Source organism: Octopus sinensis, linkage group LG2, assembly GCF_006345805.1.
Source record: "Octopus sinensis linkage group LG2, ASM634580v1, whole genome shotgun sequence".
Taxonomy (NCBI): Eukaryota; Metazoa; Mollusca; class Cephalopoda; order Octopoda; family Octopodidae; genus Octopus; species Octopus sinensis.
This window is the reverse complement of record NC_042998.1, coordinates 83,797,369-83,818,336: the sequence shown is the minus strand read 5'-3', so window position 1 is coordinate 83,818,336 and position 20,968 is coordinate 83,797,369. Positions and strand designations below refer to the sequence as shown.

General features: G+C 36.3%; 1 protein-coding gene across 6 annotated transcripts in view; it reads left to right on the top strand.

The window, feature by feature from the left end:
- Window positions 1-18,393, top strand: part of LOC115230630 (synaptotagmin-6) — a 230,234-nt gene extending 211,841 nt beyond the window's left edge. For 5 of the 6 annotated variants that reach the window (XM_029800786.2, XM_029800779.2, XM_029800773.2 and 2 more), the window contains 2 exons: window positions 3,923-4,043; window positions 14,870-15,731. In XM_029800786.2, coding sequence (XP_029656646.1) covers window positions 3,923-4,043; window positions 14,870-15,174 — 426 coding nt within the window. In that variant the 3' untranslated portion in view covers window positions 15,175-15,731. Of the gene's footprint in view, window positions 1-3,922; window positions 4,044-14,869; window positions 15,732-18,048 lie in introns of those variants that run through there. The other variant, XM_036514813.1, reaches the window with a different exon arrangement.
- The last annotated feature ends 2,575 nt before the right edge of the window (window positions 18,394-20,968 follow it).

The following is a 20,968-nucleotide window of genomic DNA, read 5'->3' as shown; positions in this document are numbered from 1 at the left end:
TCACAGAGCAGATTTACTGTTCATTGGTCAGTCTTACTTTAGCTGCATTTTCAATGTGCATTCGTTTACTACGTGCATTTCTTTTTTGAACAATCAATCCCATGTTTCATATTGGTTTTGACTTGAACTACTTCTTGATACAACATTTCATTGGGATTGCATCAATTTATCTTTCAATCAATCAAGCTCTGCGCTTGTTTCTTTTAAAATTCATTTTCGAGTTCTGAAGACGTTTTTTGAAACCGGTCGACGGATGTATTTCTCCGAAAATATGACCATATAGGAAAATCAAATGTAAGCCGGCGTTACAGAATATTTGGGCCGCTGTCGACCAAGGCTGGTCATGCATCTACTCACGTATGAGCAGGCCTGGCTAAGAGTTTTTGCCTAAGACTGACAGTCGCCCATATATATCAGATTCCCCTCTTCACGGCATCAATGTTTATCTGTCGACTTGGTAGACGTGGAAGCACAACCGGCTCCCTGCGTCTTTGATATTTGACAATTTTACCGGGAGTGGGTATCTATTACAACAGCGACTGCGGTCGACCGTTGGATGCTGTCAGCATTGGTGAGGGACGTGGTGAACTCGTTGATCGGAGCTGGCTCAACCCACCCCGGGTGAATGCTGCCAAAAGTATAAATTTAACGCCATACCATTTCAGTCGTTGCTGTCAGAACGCAAACAACAGGAAATATACATGGCAAGTAACTTGTTTTAAGCGTCTCCTTTTATCTCTATTTAGAATTTCTTCGAATATCAGTGAATATCTGTGTGTGTGTGTGTGTGTGTGGTGTGTGTGTGTGAAGAGGATTGTCTGTCGATTACTTTCTTCTACTCTAATTTTTATCATCCCAGATGAAATTGTTTAATTTCATACGTAATTTTAAGATATACTGAAATATTTAGATCTACAGTTTCGACATGTTTGTAATAGTGTAGGTGTATATTTTGGATCACATTACATTTATGCAACTCTGCGACATTTAAAGAAGTGGGTTGCAAGAAAATCTATTGAATAGATTAGAAATAAGAGCTATATTTATGATTCTGTAACTCGGTAACAATATCATAATTAATGACGTTTTCTGCATTTGCTTTGTGGAGTCATGTTACATAAAACATACAGCCAACGGGAATTTTTTAAACAAGTTTTATATTTGAATAATTTATCAGTGATAACATTGGATTTATGTTTTATTATGACAGTTTGGAATATTTGCGAAGCATCTTTCATTTTGTTGATCTTTTCGTTCTATTTTGAGCAAATTAGCAAAATTTAATAGAATAAGCTGAAAACTATTTATATAATTGTCGAAATAATGACTGAGTTTAATGCCATGCCGAACTGAACATACTGTAATGGATACTCAGCTCTGGCATTTATTTTTCTTACTATATCTTTCTTTTTAAATGTATATATTCTGATATTGTATATCGTGGTATGGTGAACCAAATTCTAAAACTTTTTCTTGAACACTAGAACTCATGGCTGGTTACTTGGTATAAGAGACCAAGATCACAACATTCTTCCTGAATGGGTAGCCAGTCCGTTGCAGAGTTCAAGCCCAGTAATTTTGAAGGGAGAGGACAAGTCAGTTACACCAACCCCCTACTCTCCAGTGCTTGACTGGTACTATATTTTATCGACCCCGGGGCGGGGGATGAAAGGTAAAATTAGTCTCGGCGAGATTTGAACTCACACCCTAAAGAGCCGGAAGAAATGCTGCTAAGCATTTTACCCAACATGTTAACGATTCTGTCGCAAGATACGAACGCTGAATTCCCGTTTAAGATGAAAGAAACTGGTCGTTTGCCTAGTGACTATATTATGTATTTGATATTTATTAATTTATTCAATTATACCTCGTTAAGTTAAAAATATAGCTTGAGATACAGCGATTTAAAAGACCTTCACAGTTTGCAGTCTCGATCGTAGAGTCAAGCAAATTGATGACAGCTTTCTTTGCTGTAAACAATAACACCATTAAATCAACATTTGCTTCTTCTGATAGCAGCGAAGAGGCCAAAGTGCAAGCTAATGAATATTATATTTCATTTACAAAATGCAACAATGAAGAAACTGTTCTCTATCTTGTTAAAAGCTACAATGATAATAAACAAAAATATTCCACTTAGTTAGAAACATTCACAGAAAAGGGTTGTTAAGCTAAAAATGGATTAGCTAATTAATATTTTAACAAACATTATTAGGTTAATGGAGTTTCTACAGTAGTTTCAGCAGTTGTAAAACGCGTACATTGCATAGGGAAGGTCAAATTTAGAGAACATTGAATTCAACAGTGCGTAACTGGTACTTATTTAATCGACCCCGAAAGAATGAAAGGCAAAGTCGACCTCGGCGGAATTTGAACTCAGAATGTAGTGGCAGACAAAATACCGCTAAGCATTTCGCCCGGCGTGCTAACGTTTCTGCCAGCTTGGTTCAGTAAGTATATAATTAGAAGTAGATTGCATTCTATTGGATATTTTTTATTCATAATGCTATTGTTGTGCTATTGCCATGTCGAGCCAGTCGTTCAAGATAGAATGTCTACAAAAAACTCGTGTTTATAAACTGCGACAAACATAATTACCATCCTGTCAGCCAATAAACAACAGTTATTACTTTTGGTGGATGGGTGAGGAGGGAGGTATCTTTTGTCATTGACCAACTCTATGAATGGGACGAAATGCATCAGGCGTTTAAGATTTCTGTACATGGCAAGTAACTTGTTTCTCATGTATAAAACACGGGTTTCTGAACCAGGGATTTCACAGTTATTTTTCCTACATGTTTGTACGATTATTCTAACAGTGTGACCTTGACTTTGCACAGTAACGAAATACTGAACGATATAGATATCAAATTGGTATATCAATTACCTAAATACACCAGTAGGCTACACTGCATTAGTTCCAGGTTTGCAGTTGCAATTTGTGCCGTATTAAACTGTGATTTTAGTTTAGGCTTGTGCAAAGCGGTAATTAATTATGTCAATTGTCATAAACGAGTAATGAATTCGGAAAGCAATCAATCATTATCATTTTCAAGTAGCGGAGCAAAATGTTTCTTTGTCTTCATGCGTTGAGAAACGTTGCTACACAACTTTGAAATACTTCGGATTTATCTTGCAGTTCTACTTAACAATGCATGCACACGAACATGTGCTAAATACGAGCCTTTTTGAGATTCTTTACGTGGTCTATCGAGATATTAGAAACAGCAGCAATATCGCCACCAATTTATACTCTGTCTTCATAAAAAAGAAAGAAACATTGGCTAACATCACAAAAGTAGAGATTGATTACAGTTTGAATGCCTTTGATCATAGGAATACTAGATCAGGGTTGAATTGGAACTGAACAAAAAACAACGAAATGCATTTGTAAACATCATCGAAAGACAGAATGTATAACACAGACATACAAAAATACAGACACGCATATGCATATGTATATATGTGTGTGTGTGTGTGTGTGTGTGTTGTGTAACATTAATGGTCGCTTTTAATTCAAAATTTAATACATACATATGTATATATATATATATATGTACATATGTATATGTATGTATGTATGTATGTATGTATGTATGTATGTATGTATGTATGTATGTATGTATGTATCTATCTATCTATCTATCTGTGTGTGTGTGTGTGTGTATGTGTGTATGTGTGTATATGAGACTGATAGAGAGAGAAACTCAATTATTTTATCCTACTCTTTGTTCTTTGTTTTTCAACATTTGACGTGGCGGTCTTTCATGTTTTCAGTTTGTGATTTTTCCAATTAACAAACAGAATCGCTTTGAGATTTTCACTCTCCAGTAGTAAAACCTCACAATTATTTACGTTTGTTGTCTACATAGTTATTACCTTTATTTATTTATTTATTCATTTATTTATTTACTTTGTCTAGCATGCTTGCACGATGGGGGAATTACTCATTTCGCTGAGTTACCTTCCAACGGCGGAAAGGTTAACTGTTGTCATCATCAAAGCCAAAGACCTAAGAATACTTGGACCAGCAGAAGAATCAGGTTTGTATTTAGATTCTCATATAACTAAAGCAAAGATAGAAACTGAAATGTCCTTTCCGCCCTCTCTCTCTCTCTCTCTCTCTCTCTCTCTCTCTCTCTCGGTATATTGTGTATTTTACCTGAGACTTTCGTGCTGAACAGATATCGTTTTTTTCTTTTCACTTTATATTTCTACAGTTTTCAGGTACCTATATTCTCTTTTCTGAATTTGCGTTGTAGATTTTGGTTGCTTCTTTTCTATTGGCCTCAACTTCTACTATACATACATACTCTCTCACACACACACACACACCAAAATTAATATAAACAGCAGTTTGCAACGTTTCACCAAAAAGGAGAATTACAAATGTCACTAAATGTGACTAGGGTATAGAAAACATCTACATTGCTAGAAGTAAATGCTAAGCCGGAAAGAGCCGAACAGTCGAGAGGTCTTAACTGACGAGGCAACGGAAATTGTCGAAACTGACGTGTCAGTATTAAAAATTCTCGATCAGCACTTTCCGGAAGATTATGATCCCTGTTAGTGTATACGTTTTCATTCATGTGCGCTAATTACAAGATTAGAGTGGTTTAGCTCCTATTTCTAGTGATGTAGGTGTTTCCTAAAACCCTACGCGTATTTTGTAACATTTACATACATGTGTGTGTGTGTAACCGTGTGTGCGTGCGTGCGCGCGTGTGCGTAGGCATGTATAGTATAAATGCAGTATAAGATTTGGATTCAGAGAATCGTGCGGCTTTCACATTAAGCCCCCTTTACGCACTCGGCTATCAGTCCATGTACACAGATCAGCGACGTGTCTTTTATACAAATGTGTGCCATTGTGCTAATGTTAAAATGAACTTTCGCTGGCATAAGAAGAATCCACAAAGTTTTACTAAAACAGAGAACTTACTAATTTTATAGCTGTCTTACATGAGAACATCACCGGTGCCAAAATGCTAACTGGTGACCCTTTAATCGGCTATCTGAAAATGTTTACAATAGATATATAATTGTTATTAGTCCTGAATATTTAATGTGGGTGGTGGTGGTGGCAGTACAGAGTTACAAGGTGTTTCTGTTTTACCTCCCAGCTGCGCTAGACCTAGCAGACATCTATAATATATATAGGTGCTGGAGTAGCTGTGTGGTAAGTAGCTTGCTTACCAACCACATGGTTCCGGGTTCAGTCTCACTGCGTGGCACCTCGGGCAGGTGTCTTCTACTATAGCCTCGGGCCCACCAAAGCCTTGTTAGTGGATTTGGTAGACGGAAACTGAAAGAAGCCCGTCGTATATGTGTGTGTGTGTGTTATGTGTTTTTGTGTGTGTTTGCCCCCCCCCCAATCACTTGACAACCGGTAGTGGTGAGTTTACGTCCCCGTAACTTAGCGGTTCGGCAAAAGAGATTGATAGAATAAGTACTAGGCTTACAAAGATTAAGTCCTTGGGTCGAGTTGCTCGACTAAAGGCGGTACTCCAGCATGGCTTCAGTCAAATGACTGAAACAAATAAAAGAATAAAAAATCCTATTGGGCTAAGGCCTAACATTTTGGGGGAGAGGGATCGTCGATTGCATTGACCCTGTGCATCTCCTAGTACTTCTTTTATCGACCCTGAACGGATGAAAGAGAAAGTCACCCTTAGTGGAATTCGAACTCAGAACGTAAAACCGGAAGAAATACCGCTAAACATTTTGTCCTATGCATTTATCTTCATTAATAATATATTTAGACAACATTATCCAACGTATCGTAGAGTGTAGATCGTGAACTATTTGGCTGCTATATTTAGGAAGTCTAGAGACTAAATAGATATTCACTAGCTAAGCTCTAAATGTATTGAGATGCTCTGTAAAATAACCAAGTGGATATAGCATTAAACTTTTTGTTGATACTGGCACTTCGTCTGTTTCGACGACAAATGTTCTAGTTGATCTGATCAACGAAACAGCCTGCTCGTGATATTTACATGAAAGCAGCTGAGCGCCCCATTCAGCTTGTCACAAAATGTGACAAGGCTGGCCCTTTAAATTACAGGTAGTACTCATTTTGCCAGCTGAGTGAACTGGAGCAACATGAAATAAAGTGTCTTACTCAAGAACACGACGTGCCATCAGGAATCGAACTCAGGACCCTACGAACGTGAGCTGAATATCCTAACCACCAAGTCACGTTCCTTCACTCTTTCGGGGGATAGAGCTTGATGAGACTCGTTGCAGAAGTTTCATTGCGTTTCAATGTCGTATGTCAGTTCAATGAATGATGGAACGTTACTTGCGTTAGACTGGTGTTCCATACAGGGCCAGTTTAAGGTAATGCGGGATTTGCAACATGTGTTATAAAGGAGACTTAATTTTTTAAAGATTCAAACAATTTACACATAAATGTTGAATCTGGTAAATGTTATATGTGAATAGTTGGTAAACAGCGATTTAAAAATTACATTTCTTAGATTCAGCATAAACAACTCTGTTGATGATAAAGAAAATGTCTTTTTCACGGTAGAAGATCTTCAATGTTCATTATAATGAAATTTGTTTTCAACTATGAGGCTTCTTAGATGAAGCCTTCCTCTTTTCAGTTTTGATAATATACATACTTCATTAACTACGAGAGACAAACAGATGCGCAAAACATTTTCTGCACTTGAAAAACATTAAAGCTATACAAGGTCTTGTTTTGTGCCAATATGAGAAAAAGAATTTAGTTTTAAACTCCTCTGTGGTCTACACAATATATGAGGACGCATGACCTAGTGTTTAGGGCAGTGGTTCCCAGCCTGAGGTCCACGAACCCCTGGCGGTCCGCAAAGGTAGTACTGGGGGTCCGTTAACTAAATTCAAAATTTCACACGCACACACACACACACACACACACACACACACACACACACACACACATATATATAAGGATAAGCATATTAGAAGGGGTCCGTGGGAAAACTCATTTGGATAAAAGAGGTGGGAACCACTGGTTTAAAGTGTTGCACTAATGATCGAGAGATCGCGGTTTCAATTCCTAGACTGGGTTCTGCGTTGTGCTCTTGAGCAAACCACTTCATCTCAAGCTGCTCTGCAGTCACTTCAACACCTGACGTGTGGTACACTGTGCACCTGTTCAGACAACGTCGATGTACGGGACGAACGTTTGATCACTATAAATAAATCATTTGTGCAGGTCGTTCGGCAAAAACTGAGCCCTCATATGTCGTCCATCAAACTACACGAGCCCTCATATGTCGTCCATCAAACTATACGACCGAGACTTCCGGTCGTATATGATTTAAATAACTGCAGCTGATAAAGTAATTCAAATATATCATTCATATTTTGATAACCTTTCTGGCGTTTTGAGTGGACAGAAAGCAAGCTATCAGTAATGCCAAGTAATGTTTGGTTATTAAACACCTGAGAAGGTATTTGCAATCCAACAAAAGACTTGATTAAAGTACTGAAACCACTGAAATCATTGCATTTACTATTTCGCTGATGTCTACCTTTAGTTTGTTGTTGGTAATCTACATCAGTCTTTATAAACCTTTTTGATATCAGAGCCAGATTCAAAACCTGGATATTTTTAGGGAGCCACACCAAAAAACGTAAAACATAAGTCAATTAACGAAAAATGTATTATATTTATAGAGAGAAGACCGTCGAGCCCCCACCCTAGGAAGGATGCCTGAGGGCCACATGCAGCTCTGGGAACCGTGGTTGAGAACCACTGATCTACACACTCAACCAGATCCTGGATTTCTCTATTCAATGTCTGAAAGCTTAGACATCATAGCTAGAATATATCCAAGCAAATATTCATAGAGTGCACAAGCTGTGTGTAAATATGGGTCAGTAAAATATAAAACAAATACTGGATGTTTGAAAATACTATAATACGTGATTCCTCAATATGGTCAGGTGTAATTCCGTGGTAAGAAGCTTGCTTCCCAGTCACATAGTTCAAAGTTCAGTCCCACTGCGTGGCACCTTGGGTAGGTGTCTTCTATTATAGCCTCGGGCTGACCAAAGCTTTGTGAGTGGATTTGGTAAACGGAAACTGAAATAAACCCGTTCTGTGTGTGTGTGTGTGTGTGTGTGTGTGTATGTATGTGTGTTTGTGTGTGTGTATATATATATATATATATATATATATATACATATATATATATTTATTTATTTATTTTTATCTAGTTTCAGCTCACAAGCTGTGGCCATGCTGGGGCACCTCCATTTGGTGTTGCTACATGATTTTACTTCACGAATGCTTCTTAGCAATTGCCATTTGGTGCATGAGAGAGTTCGATGCAGCTGCTCTCATCTGCAGCTCCTGCCGTGAAGTTGGTTCATCTGGGACACCTGACAAGAAGAAATCCAGTTTCATTTTAAAGACATCTGCATCCACCCCATGCAGGTCTCTTAGGTTCTTCGGGAGGATATTGAAGAGCTGTTGGCCTCGGAAGCCCAGGCTATCACAGTAGCTTGTCCTACATCTTGATGGCAAATTTGGAGTCCTTGGCACTATGCAGTGGCGCCCAGTTCTGGCATTTGTGTAACTCTCGATGCCAAAGTTTGGGAAAAGTCCTTCTAGGACCTTCCAGATGTATATTATGGCATATATTTCTCGCCTACGCTCTAAGGAATAGAGTCTCAATCTCTTGAGTCTTTCCCAGTAGCTTATATGCTGCACAGAGGCTATCTTCTTCGTGCAGCTTCGTTGGATCGCCTCAAGTTCTGTGATTAACTTTGACACTGGATGGTGACCATAACTGAGAGCAATAGTCAAAGTGGTTTAGGACAAGTGTCCTCCAGAGGACCATCATGGTTTCCTGGTCTCTTGTTCTAAAGGTTCTAAGAATCCATCCGGTCAGCCGCCTACATTTCATTGCCAATTTAGCAACATGCACATGAAAGGTTGCATCATCACTCATGTAAATACCCAGGTCTCGTACTGATTGTGCCTCTGGGATTGCAATCCCTCCAGGTCCAGTGTATTTATTGGGTATTGTATTTAGTTTTGCATGCTGATAGCATAAAGCTTGAAACTTTTCAGCATTGAACTGCATGCTATTCTTTTCAGCCCACTTGTATATTTTGTCCAGCTCACATTGCAGGTGCTTAGTGTCTTCAGGGTTCTGTATTGCTTGTGAAACTTTTGTATCATCTGCATAACTTGTGATCGTGGCTCTCTGCGTGGCTGAGGGCATGTCTGAGAGGGACATTATGAACAGTAGTGGTCCCAAAACAGTGCCTTGCGGAACACCGCTCACTATTTGCGTGTTAATGGAAGTGGCCCCATTGGCTACTACCACCTGACTTCTATCCTTCAGAAAGTCATGAAGCCATTCTCCCAATTTTCCAACTATGCCAAGATCATATATATATGTATCTGTGTGTATATGTCTTTGTGTCTATGTTTTCCCCCACCACCGCTTGACAACTGGTGCCTGTGTGTTTAGGTACATGTAACTCAGTGATTCGGCAAAAGAGACCGATAAAAAAGAGTAATGGAGCTGATTCATTCTCCAAGGCGGTGCCCCAGCATGGCCATATTCTAATGACTGATACAAGTAAAAAGACGGAAAAAGAATATGCCAGTATTCTTGTTTCGTAACTTCATCATGGTTGAAAGTAGTCCACGAGCCAATTGTCAGAACTCTCTCTCTCTCCACCTACCTCTCTCTCTCCATTTACCTCTCTCTCTCTATCTGTCTCTCTCTCTCCATCTATCTCTTTCTCTCTCTCTCCATCTCTCTCTCTCCATCTATCTCTTTCTCTCTCTCCCCATCTATCTCCTAATCTTTGTTGTCATCTAACATTCGTTTTATTAAAGAGAGAAAAGTTAAGTAAAGGTGCTTTTGTTACATCTACACAGTCTGACTGCTTGACATCTATCTGAAACTTTCTTCCCTCCATGGGAAAATGAGCATCGCCATCAGATATCGCAGCAGAAAAAATATACAACTGACAAAAAGAAACTGGAAAAATGTACAAATTCAAAGAGAAAAAAAATCAATGCTTCTTGACAACATTTAGCAGCGCATGTTCCAAGAAAGAAAACAAGAAAAAAGTAAAATGGACGTTTAATGTGAAGCTGCGAAACATGGAATGTAATCCACATAGTCATTCATCTGTTTAAAACTATGCGTGGAAACCACTATACTTGCAGCTCATTGCTGAAGTTGATGTTAATTTGATCCCAGCGGATTTATAATATCAAAAGCAACACACAGCATAGCCAAATTCAGTTGATCTTCATTATCTACGTTTGGAGTGAAAACCAATGAAATAAAACAATATATTTTTTTCGTTTCACAGATAATGTATTCGAGTGTGCTGAATCTAAACGGATTATTCAGTTCATCACATGGTGTTTAAAATTAAACGTTTCATTTCAGCTATATCTATTTTCCAGTGTAATTATATGTTCTGCCAGAAAAGAGTCAAACTTGGCCAGTAATTTTAACACATTCAAGTATTTTCCATAGTCTCCTTTATAAAGAGAGTGAGTTGCATCACTCACAAAATGAAAGGCCTCGTTCTATTAAGATCTTTATACCAATAAGCAAAAACAGATTTGCAATGACAGTATACATAGAAAGTTTTTACATTGGTTTCAGATTTTGGCACAAAGTTAACAATTTCGGGGAAAGGTTAAATCGATTAGAACGATCCAGTGTTCAACTGGTATTTATTTTATCGACCCCAAACGGATGAAAGGCAAAGTCGACCCCGGCGGATTTTGAACTCGACGTAAAGGCGGACGAAATGCTGCTAAGTATTCTGCCTGGTCGCCACCGTAAACGTTCTAACATTAACTTATGAATAAGGGGATGAGGTGAGAGAATCGTCAGCGCGCTGTGCAAAATGCAACAAATTGTCATTCTCCTATGAAGTATGTATATTAGGGATCACGTGAATGTACCACTCTCGTGTGACAGCATGCCAGTTTATCTTAGTTATGGTTTCTATGAAGGCTATAAGTAAAACGTCGGTGGTTTTTGTATTAAAAAAGAAAACTATTTATTAGACGTCTGAATATGCTAAACACGCACTACTAGTTTGTTGGCTGTTAAAGGTTTATGATATTTGGATAGCTGGTAGAATCGTTAGCGCGCCGGGCAAAATGCTTCGCGGCATTTCCTCCGTCCTTACGTTCTGAGTTCAAATTCCGCCGACGTCGATTTTTGCCTTTCATCCTTTCGGGGTCGATAAAATAAGTACCAGTTGAGTACTGGGGCCAATGTAATTAACTTGACTCCTTCCTCGAAATTGCTGGTCTTGTGCCAAAATTTGAAAGCCATATTAATTCATGAACCGGAATTTAAAGCAATTTTAATTAAAGAAGCTATTTTGATCAGCAAATATTTATTCTTTCCGAATTGAGAAATAGCGCAAATCTCTTAGCATTTCGCCATTTGAAGGTATTATTAAAGACCAAGGCTGCATACACTTCGTCTTTATCTCAAACCAAAACCTATCTATTTTATGGAATTATAATTATTTTTGTGGGTCCAGTGGGTTATTTAAAGGACTAATGTGCAAAGGTTCTATAGGACGTAGGTGGGATATAAGAGCCGGTCACCTTTGGTTTCCTATTTTATAAAATAGATTTGTCTTCGCTTATCACTGATTCATTCATGAATGATCCAAGATAACCTGGTTCGCTTATTGTAAACCGAGTTAATCTGTGGTAACACAAGTCTGTGATCAATCAAAGATTCTGCTTGGACCGTAAAAGCATACATCAGCGACCTTCCATATACTTTGTAAAACATGCGTTTGGAAACCTATTTTTCTCATATGCTCTATTTTCATTTCTCACTTATCCAGGGCGATTTTTGTAATCCAAACATCCGTAATCAATGAGGATAGATGTAATATGATAGTGGTATGGCAACAACTTTGGAACTCTAACTTAAGTTTGAGTTCCATCAAGTAGCCTAATGATTCCCGTTGTACAATATAGGATGTGTGCAATTAATCAATATAAGAAATTTATAATTAGTCTAGTTACAAATGGAGAGGTCGGAGTCAAAGTTTTGATGAACCGAATCAATCTACAGCCCTGATTTTTCCAATTATGTAGACTGTAGCAAATTTACTATGGTGCTCCTTGATTAAAAATACAGCATATAGTCTGTGGCAGAAATTGAGATTGATTTAATTAATCAAGTAAGGATCGTTAATTTGTTAGTGGAATCACACAGTTAACGCTCTAATATCTATAATAAAATATTTGGCTCCATGATTATAGTTGGTGAGTTAAGTATTGTCAAGAATGCAGATGTTTCCATACGCGTTTATTTAATACAGTTTTCTATACAATCAAATAGTTCGTTTTAGATGCTGATTACTAGAAATAAATAAATAAATAAATAAATAAATAAATAAATAAATAAGTAAATAAATAAATAAATCTATACTTAAAAGCCATATCATCTAGCATATCTGCCATGGATGCCCTCTTGATCGACGCTGACATCACGTCATATTTCATCCTCCCTTAAAATATAGGCTTTCTGTGCTATTAAAATATTAGATTTCTGTGTCTTGTGAAAATAAAGCCAATATTATATATGCAAGTAAAATGATGAAGGCAAGCGAGATTAGCTTCTGGAAAATCGTGTTAATGAGAGTAGTTTTCATTTTACTACCAGAAAAATTAACCGAATAGAAAATGAGAGAGAAATGCTCCGAGAGTGTAACAATTTTTTTTAAAGAAAGAAAAAAACTCCTCTTGGCACTAATTTATAACAGCTTGGTAATAAAGATCTTATAGTTTACTTAAAAGTTTGTCGTTTTAAAACTCCGTTCATTTAATAGTAAAGATTTTCAGAAAGTATATTTCGGCTTTATCATATCTTAATCTTGAACTGAAAAATATGAAACGAGAAATAAAACTGTGATACAGTATAGGAGTGGGTTTCAATGAAATTAAGAAAAAAAAAAAGAGAAAAAAGAAAAAAAAAATGTAACGTTACTGTTTTCCTATTACATTAGCACTTATTATCTTTATATTTCTAGACTGATGCGAATATCTTGAACGTTTCTCTCTGAGCCATTATTTTGATATGGCTGACCAGGGGATTTATATATATCAATTTCTTTATTGCCCACAGGCGCTAAACATAGAGGGGACAAACAAGGACACACAAACGGATTAAATTGATTACATCGACCCCAGTGCGCAACTAGTACTTATTTAACCGACCCAGAAAGGATGAAAGGCAAAGTCGACCTCGGGGAAATTTGAACTCAGAACGTAACGGCAGACGAAATACCTATTTCTTTACTACCCACAAGGAGCTAAGCACAGAGAGGACAAACAAGGACAGACAAACGGATTAAGTCGATTATATCGACCCCAGTGCGTAACTGGTACTTATTATTTAATCGACCCCGAAAGGATGAAAGGCAAAGTCGACCCCGGCGGAATTTGAACTCTGAACGTAACTGCAGACGAAATACCGCTAAGCATTTCGCTCGGCGTTCTAACGATTCTACCGGCTCTCCGCCTTACTTATAAATATCGATTATATATATCGATGTATAGTTACAGCCAAAAGCCGATTAATTCAATAAAAAGATACCTTACAGTCAAAGTCTCGGGTTTGATCTCATTGCGCGATATCTTGAATAATGGTTTGATGAAACTGTGAAAGCTTCCCGGCTGAACGTTCCTTGTACTTAGAAAGAGCGACCATGTCGCCGACAGTGGTACTCTAAATCGGTGTGGGAATGACGCTAAAGATAAAAAAAATTGTAGCACCCAGTTTATAATCCTTTCTAATTTTTGCACAAGACCATTAATTTTGGGAAGAGGAGGAGAGTCGATTACGTCGACCTCAGTAATGCCCAAATGGTACTTATTTTATCGACCACAAAAGAATGAAATGCAAAGCCAACTTCAATGGAATTTGAACTAAGAATATAAAGAACCGGGGAAAATGCCACTAAGTACTTTATTCGATGCGCTACTGATTCGGTTGGCTCGCTGCCCTCACCCAAATTATAGGATAAAAACTCCCTTCAGTCACAAATGACCATGAGATTGTATTTTGGAAGTTTCCTTTCGAGGCACAAGTCCGGGGAAAGTTTGTGGAAGACTAGCAGTCTCCAACGCATACCAGCCTCTCCTCTCCTCGCCACCAATGCTGTCCAAAGGAAAGGCAAAGTTTGATACAGCTTGGTACCAGTGGCGTCCCAACTCATTTCTACAACTGAGTGAACTGGAGCAACGAGAAATAAAGTGTTTTGTTCAAGAACACAATAAACACACTGCTCAGTCGAACTCACAACCTCACGACGGTAAGCCCAACGCCCTAACCGCTCAGCCTGTGTCTTCACTAATCCAGATTATGTTGCAATAAACGTGTAACTTTGTTGATTAAACAAATGGCTCACCCCTCGTCGAAACCTTCTGGAGATCCAATTAATACGGAAAACAGTTTGGAAAATTATCTTCATAGAGTAAGGGTGATTTCTATGGTATAGATTTGCAGAAAATATATCTCGGCTTTATCATCTCCTAATCTGGAACAGAAAACTGTGAAATGAGAAATAAAATTGTTGCAGCTTAGGGAGTGGGCTTCATGAAATCTAGTCATCTGTATCAAAGTAATGGCTCAGAATGAAATGTTCAGAATATTTGCTTTCTGTTTAGAAACAGAAAGATAATGTAACTCAATGCAAAGCTGCAAAAAATATTTATTTAATATTTTGTCTTTAACAAACATTAAGAATAACAGTTTTATATGTTAGCGTTATTCGTAAAATATAATATCTAAAAGATGTTTTATTCGAGAGAAATTGTTTTCCATTTTGTTTTTGTTTCTTTTTACTGCAGACCCATTTGTTAGAATATCATTAATTGTTGATGGCAAGAAAATTAAAAGAAAGAAATCTTCAGTACAGAGAAGTACATTGTCGCCAGTTTGGAACGAAGCGTTAACTTTCAATGTTCCGGCCGAGATTTTGCCAAAAGTGGCCCTTGAGTGTTGCGTGTGGGATCATGATATTATAGGCCACGGTGAACTAATTGGAAAGTGTACACTGGGACCAGAGAGGCAAGGAAGTGAACGCAAACATTGGATGGAACTGCTCAGCTGTCACAGAACATCCACAGCCATGTGGCATAGCTTACACAAGTGACTATTGACAGGTCCAGAGAAACTTATTTCCTTTCTTTTTCTCTATATTGCAAAGAACATTTCTATAAATATTGTTGTGTTTATAATTATTTTTCACTGTCAGTTTTCTATGATAATTATTTGCTTGAAAAGAAAAAAAATCATTAATGTAGCCAAAAATTGAGATTCTCAACTAAAAACAAAACCAAAAAGAAAAACGGGAGATTAAGTGATTCACAGAGCGTGCGAAAGAGAGAGAGAAAGATAGAGAGAAAGAGAGAGAGAAAGTGTGTGTGAGAGAGAGAGAGAGAGAGAGGAGTGTGTGTAGAAAAAGAAGATAATGCTGAAGGAGAGAAATGCTAAACAAAACAAAATGTCTGGATGAATTGCAAAGATTTATCAAGTGCAATTTACTCCAAAATATATTAAATCTGTACATAATCATTTTGCTTTACTTCGCCACCTATAATACATACATATATAAATATATATAAACATTGTCTAATATTTTGCTTGATATTGTTGTCAATAATATATTTTACCAAACTGTTTAAAACCAAAATTGCTTTACTGTTTTTTTGTTTTTTTTTTAATTATTACTGTTACAAAATTTGGATCCTAAAAGAAACAAAATTAATGAATAACCAAATAAATTCTTTTAGCTTTTAACTAAATTTATTAGACTAATGATTAGCAGAAAAATATATAATTTTATTTTTAAGAAAAACAAAATTATGGAAAAAAAAATATAAAGCAGTTATAAGATTTCTTTAAGCTAAAAAAATATTGTGCTGATACATAAATCAAAAATTAAGAATAGAGAAGGAGAGTTGATTGAGAATCGAAGCAGGGAAACGCTGGTTTCTCATTTGATATCTCTGTACATTTACGAATATAACAACGCTTACTTGTAAGCTTAGCTATGCAGTTGAAAAAGTAGTCATTTGAATCCTTATGCATGCCTTTATTTATGTTGTTTTGCTGTTCTTATTACGCTGAGCACTGAAACTTTTCAAATATTAGTTTATTCATTAAGGCGGTGATCTGGTAGAAACGTTAACACGCCGGGCAAAATGCTTCGTGGCATTTCGTCTGTCTTTACGTTCTGAGTTCAAATTCCGTCGAGGTCGACTTCGCCTTTCATCCTTTCGTGGTTGATAAATTAAGTACCAGTCGAGCACTGGGGTCGATGTAATCGACTTACCCCCTGCCCCGAAATTGCTAACCTTGCACCAAAATTTGAAATCAGTATTAATTTATTCATATCTACAAAGAAAAAAATCACAATGAAAAAAAAAGGAAATGAAAAAGAAATAAAGAGCAAAATTTGGCTGATTTTGTTTGATTGAATGATCCGGCAGTCGCCATTTTCATTGTTAGAATAGTGAGGCAGTATTTGAAACCAATATTTCACGTAACAACTTAAAATGGCAGACTCAAAACATAAATATACACGGAAATACGCATTCAAAAGGATTCAAAATGGACTTTCAAACTGATTGGATATGAATAAGTGTTGAAAATAGAGGTGAATAAATATTATTATAGGTATTATACTATAGCAGAAAATAAGTAATGTGATAAAGGAGAAAAGTAGGTTGTCATTTGTAACAACATTCACGTTGATATTATATATCTGCTTTCAAAACAAAATTTAAGATTTAATAACCCCTTCAGTTCTATCTTACTGAGTCACAAGAAAGAAAGAAAGTAAAAAATTCAAATTTAAACATAAAACTCTCTTAAAAATTACATGAAAGGAAAAACGATATGAAGGATATTTGAGGGATGTTTAAAAAAATAAATATATAGTTTACACGAGTTGTGATATAAGAAAAAAATAAGAGATATGAAATAAAAATGTTAAAACTATGACAACTGTAATGTAGACATAAATATATTAGCAGAATATTTTGATTAAAAATATCAAAACATTGGCATAAAATCAGCTCGTTTCTTTCATTTTATATATATATATATATATATATATGTGTGTGTGTGTGTGTGTATCACTTTTTAAAGTTATCTCAACAGATTTTCTATTGAAATTAGAGCCAGTACTGAAAGCTACGACGTATTCGTATACAAAACGTCATAACATTTAGTGCTGGTTCTAATTTCTATAGAAAATCTTTAGTGATAACTTTAAAAAGTGATTGAATCGCACTGCTAACACAGTTAGGACACAGTATTAACTTATAAGCCTTTAATATACTCGGCAGTATATTATGGTTGCATAACGAAATAGCGTCCCTACCAGCAATATATATATATATATATATATATTATATATATATATATATATATATATATATATATATAGCATGACAGAAACGTGCTGAATACAAACTGACACACACATAATGTATATCTGTATGTAAATGTATATATACACACATACACGCATACTTGCATATAATATTATTTCATATCCTTAATGTTATCGCGGGAAAGATGCATCATAGAAGATAGGCAGCTGTATCAAATATTTCCCGAGCTCTAGGTTAGGTAACTAACATCGGTGCTGCATCACAAAACAGGGAATATATACCTGCGGTGGATTAACGCAGGTATATACTGGTTAGCGTTCTTCTCCAAAGAAATGGAAGAAGTTTGTTTCATACTTACTCACTGCTGTACAGTTCTTGCGAATGTTAATCGCTAATCCTATGTTATTAATATAATTTGTGAATATATTTTAATATGCTGGAACTGAGTTATATATATATATAACAGTGTTTTACTTTTGTTATAAGAAAACAAGAAAAGAAAGAGACTTTGTAATTGCTTGACACAGTATGTTCTACATGTTTTATATTGAAATCTTTGGGTTAGTATTAATTAAAATTTATTAATGACCTACTACTTCACTTTTGCCGTTAATGCCCGTTGGAAGGACATGGAAGTCCCCCAAACTGCATTTCTCTTGTGTGCAGACAAAAGAAAACAAAACTGACCTTAATGAGAAGAAGTAGGTTGGCCGAAATGGTGAGTCACCAACTTAACTATCCCTTTTGCATGCAGTTGGCGTCACTGTGTAAATTATTCTCTAAACTAAATTTATTTTCTTACGTCAACTGATAAATGCAATCTTGTAATTTAGTTAGTTATTCTCCTTTCACTGTTTCGGCAAGTATGGTGAAATATATGTTTGCACGTTTTGCAGATAAGGTCTTAATAAGAGGAAATATACTCGAAGTTGTCTCCCGTACTTGTCGAAATTATTAAAAAAAATATGTCAGAATTTTTTGTTTCTCCCGCACACAATTATCTAAAATGTTTAATGTTTAATATATTAATATATGATAACTTCACTGTTGTTTTCATGCAGATGGTGTCCATGCGTTATTCACTTATAACGACAATTAGTTGCGTTCTGAATTTAAATACTGCCGGAGTCGACTATTTACCATTTCTTTCTTTTACAGGTATTAAAATAAAAACCAAATAGCAATCAATCTGTCAATGTAATCGATTATTCTACCAAACGTTACAAAAATCGTGGTCGTCTTTTCTGCCTTTTTGACTAGAATTATTGAGTTGGATCGTTTTTATCACTGAGAATGTAATTATAATTCTCTTAAATTTCTTGGTTTACTACGTCATATATTCTAACACCCACTTTAGTATTATGTATGCCGAAGGTGTCTCTTGGTTGCTTTCCTCATCATTCTTTGAATTTATTGCCTCACTCAGTATTCATTCACAAAAACTTATATTATTCCTATCATTCTAAGCTCTTGAAGTTACAGTCAAACCAGGTTTTGTAAATGAGTTTTAATAAGTACAAAACATGCTTGAAGTTGTCATCGCATTGCTAAATGTTAGGCACTCCTCCAATTGCATACCATATTTAATTACTTTTAATCAATTACAATTTCGGGGTTGTCTCCCCTTGAAGTAATCATTTAAATACTAACTATTGTTGTCAAAAAGGATAGATTTTTCGTTAATTAAAGTCTTTTGACATTATAGCGAATATGCTAGCGAGCATTTCACTATCACAAAATTTTGCTTTGTCGCTTCTCAAAAAGATTAAAATAAATAAAAAAAATATGTAAAAGACGGGAATCAATATCGATATTGATTGTAAAGAACGAAGAATATATCACGCTAATCTAATCATACCTTTGCTGTAACTTACCATTTTAATCTAATATATTGTATCACGATCATCACAAACAACCGGCCTTAATGATAGACGAGGAATGCTATAGCAATAAAAAAATAATAAGCAGTAATTAATTTAGTTCTATTGATCATATAGCTGTGTTGTAAATGATCACGATAATGATATATATATGTATATATGTGTGTACATCATTTAATAAATCGGAAATGCTGGGTGTCTTTTCATTATCATAAATGTAAGCGTCTATGTTAATAATTGGATCCTAGCAAATACACACACACAGACACACACGCGCGCGCACGCACTCACACACATGAAGAAAGGTGCCGAAATATTGGTGGCTTTCAGCCGACGTCCAACAGAGTATTCCGCAGTGCAAACTGTATGAATAAATAAATAAATAAATAATAATAATGGTAATAATAATAATAATAATAATAATAATAATAATAATAATAATGATAATAATAATAATAATAATAATAATAATAATAATAATTATAATAATAATAATAATAATAATAATAATATAATAATAATAATAATAATAATAATGGTGATTTCTGTTATTTGCCAAAAGTGTATCAGATGAGGGGGGCATTACAGTCCATGTTAGGGGTTTATATGAAAGATAATGAGAATGAAAAAGACAATGAAGTGAGATAAAAATGTACATTGTATACACAGTATGTGAACACATGAATGATGCAATACTCCTGATACAGTGGAACATTTAACTGTAGCCACTCAAGGAACCTCACAGATCTACTATGCCTCTGACCACCAAGGGCACAATCTATAGCTCATCTGATGTTCTTCAGTCAGCAGGTACGTGTTTAGAGTAGATCTATTGCCGCTAACAATTTTTGCCATGTCACCCACCTTTTGTCAAATTCACTGTTCGAACGCATTTCCCTCTTCCTCCTCATTTTCCTTCCAAGTGGGATTTAAAAAGTCGATGGAGACTTGACCGAAGAGAAAAGTGTCTAACCCCAATCCTCTTAGCCTCTACAACCACACAACATCACTTGCGATAACCACTAGACAGAGGAACTGTGCCTACCCTGCTTTGTTAACGGTGGGTGGCGGGGCAATCTCACGATGGACTCGGCGTAGAGTTGGACAGAAGTTCTTCCTAATTTTAGCACAAGGGCAGGAATTTTGAGGAGAGGAGGAAGTTGACTGCATCGATTCCAGTATTCAATTGGTATTTATTTTACCGACCACGAACGAATAAAAAGCAATGCTGACTTCGACTGCAGTTGAACTCACCTTGTAAAGACCCAGAAGAAATCTTGTAAAGCATTTTTGCACGACTCTCTAATGATTCTACAAGCTCATTAATAATAATCAGTGAGGAGCGTGTATTTTAGTGCTTGGGATGTCAAACCGTCATTTCGTTCTTTCGATTCTCGGAACAGGTGGTGCGTTGTGTCCTTGAGCAAGGCACTTCATTTCACCTTACTTCAGTTCAGTTGAGTGAAAATGAGAATGAGCAGTAGCTGAGAGTTAACTCTACAATGGATTGGAGTCCTCTTTAGACGGATTCTTATATTCTGTCGGTCGCTTAAGCTCTTCGGAAACCGGGATAAGATCCGCTTTAAGAGGGACTTTAATTTCAGGCTTAATAATCAGATCTGGTGATTTGTTATGTATCCACGAGTAATTTCATTTCTCTATCACC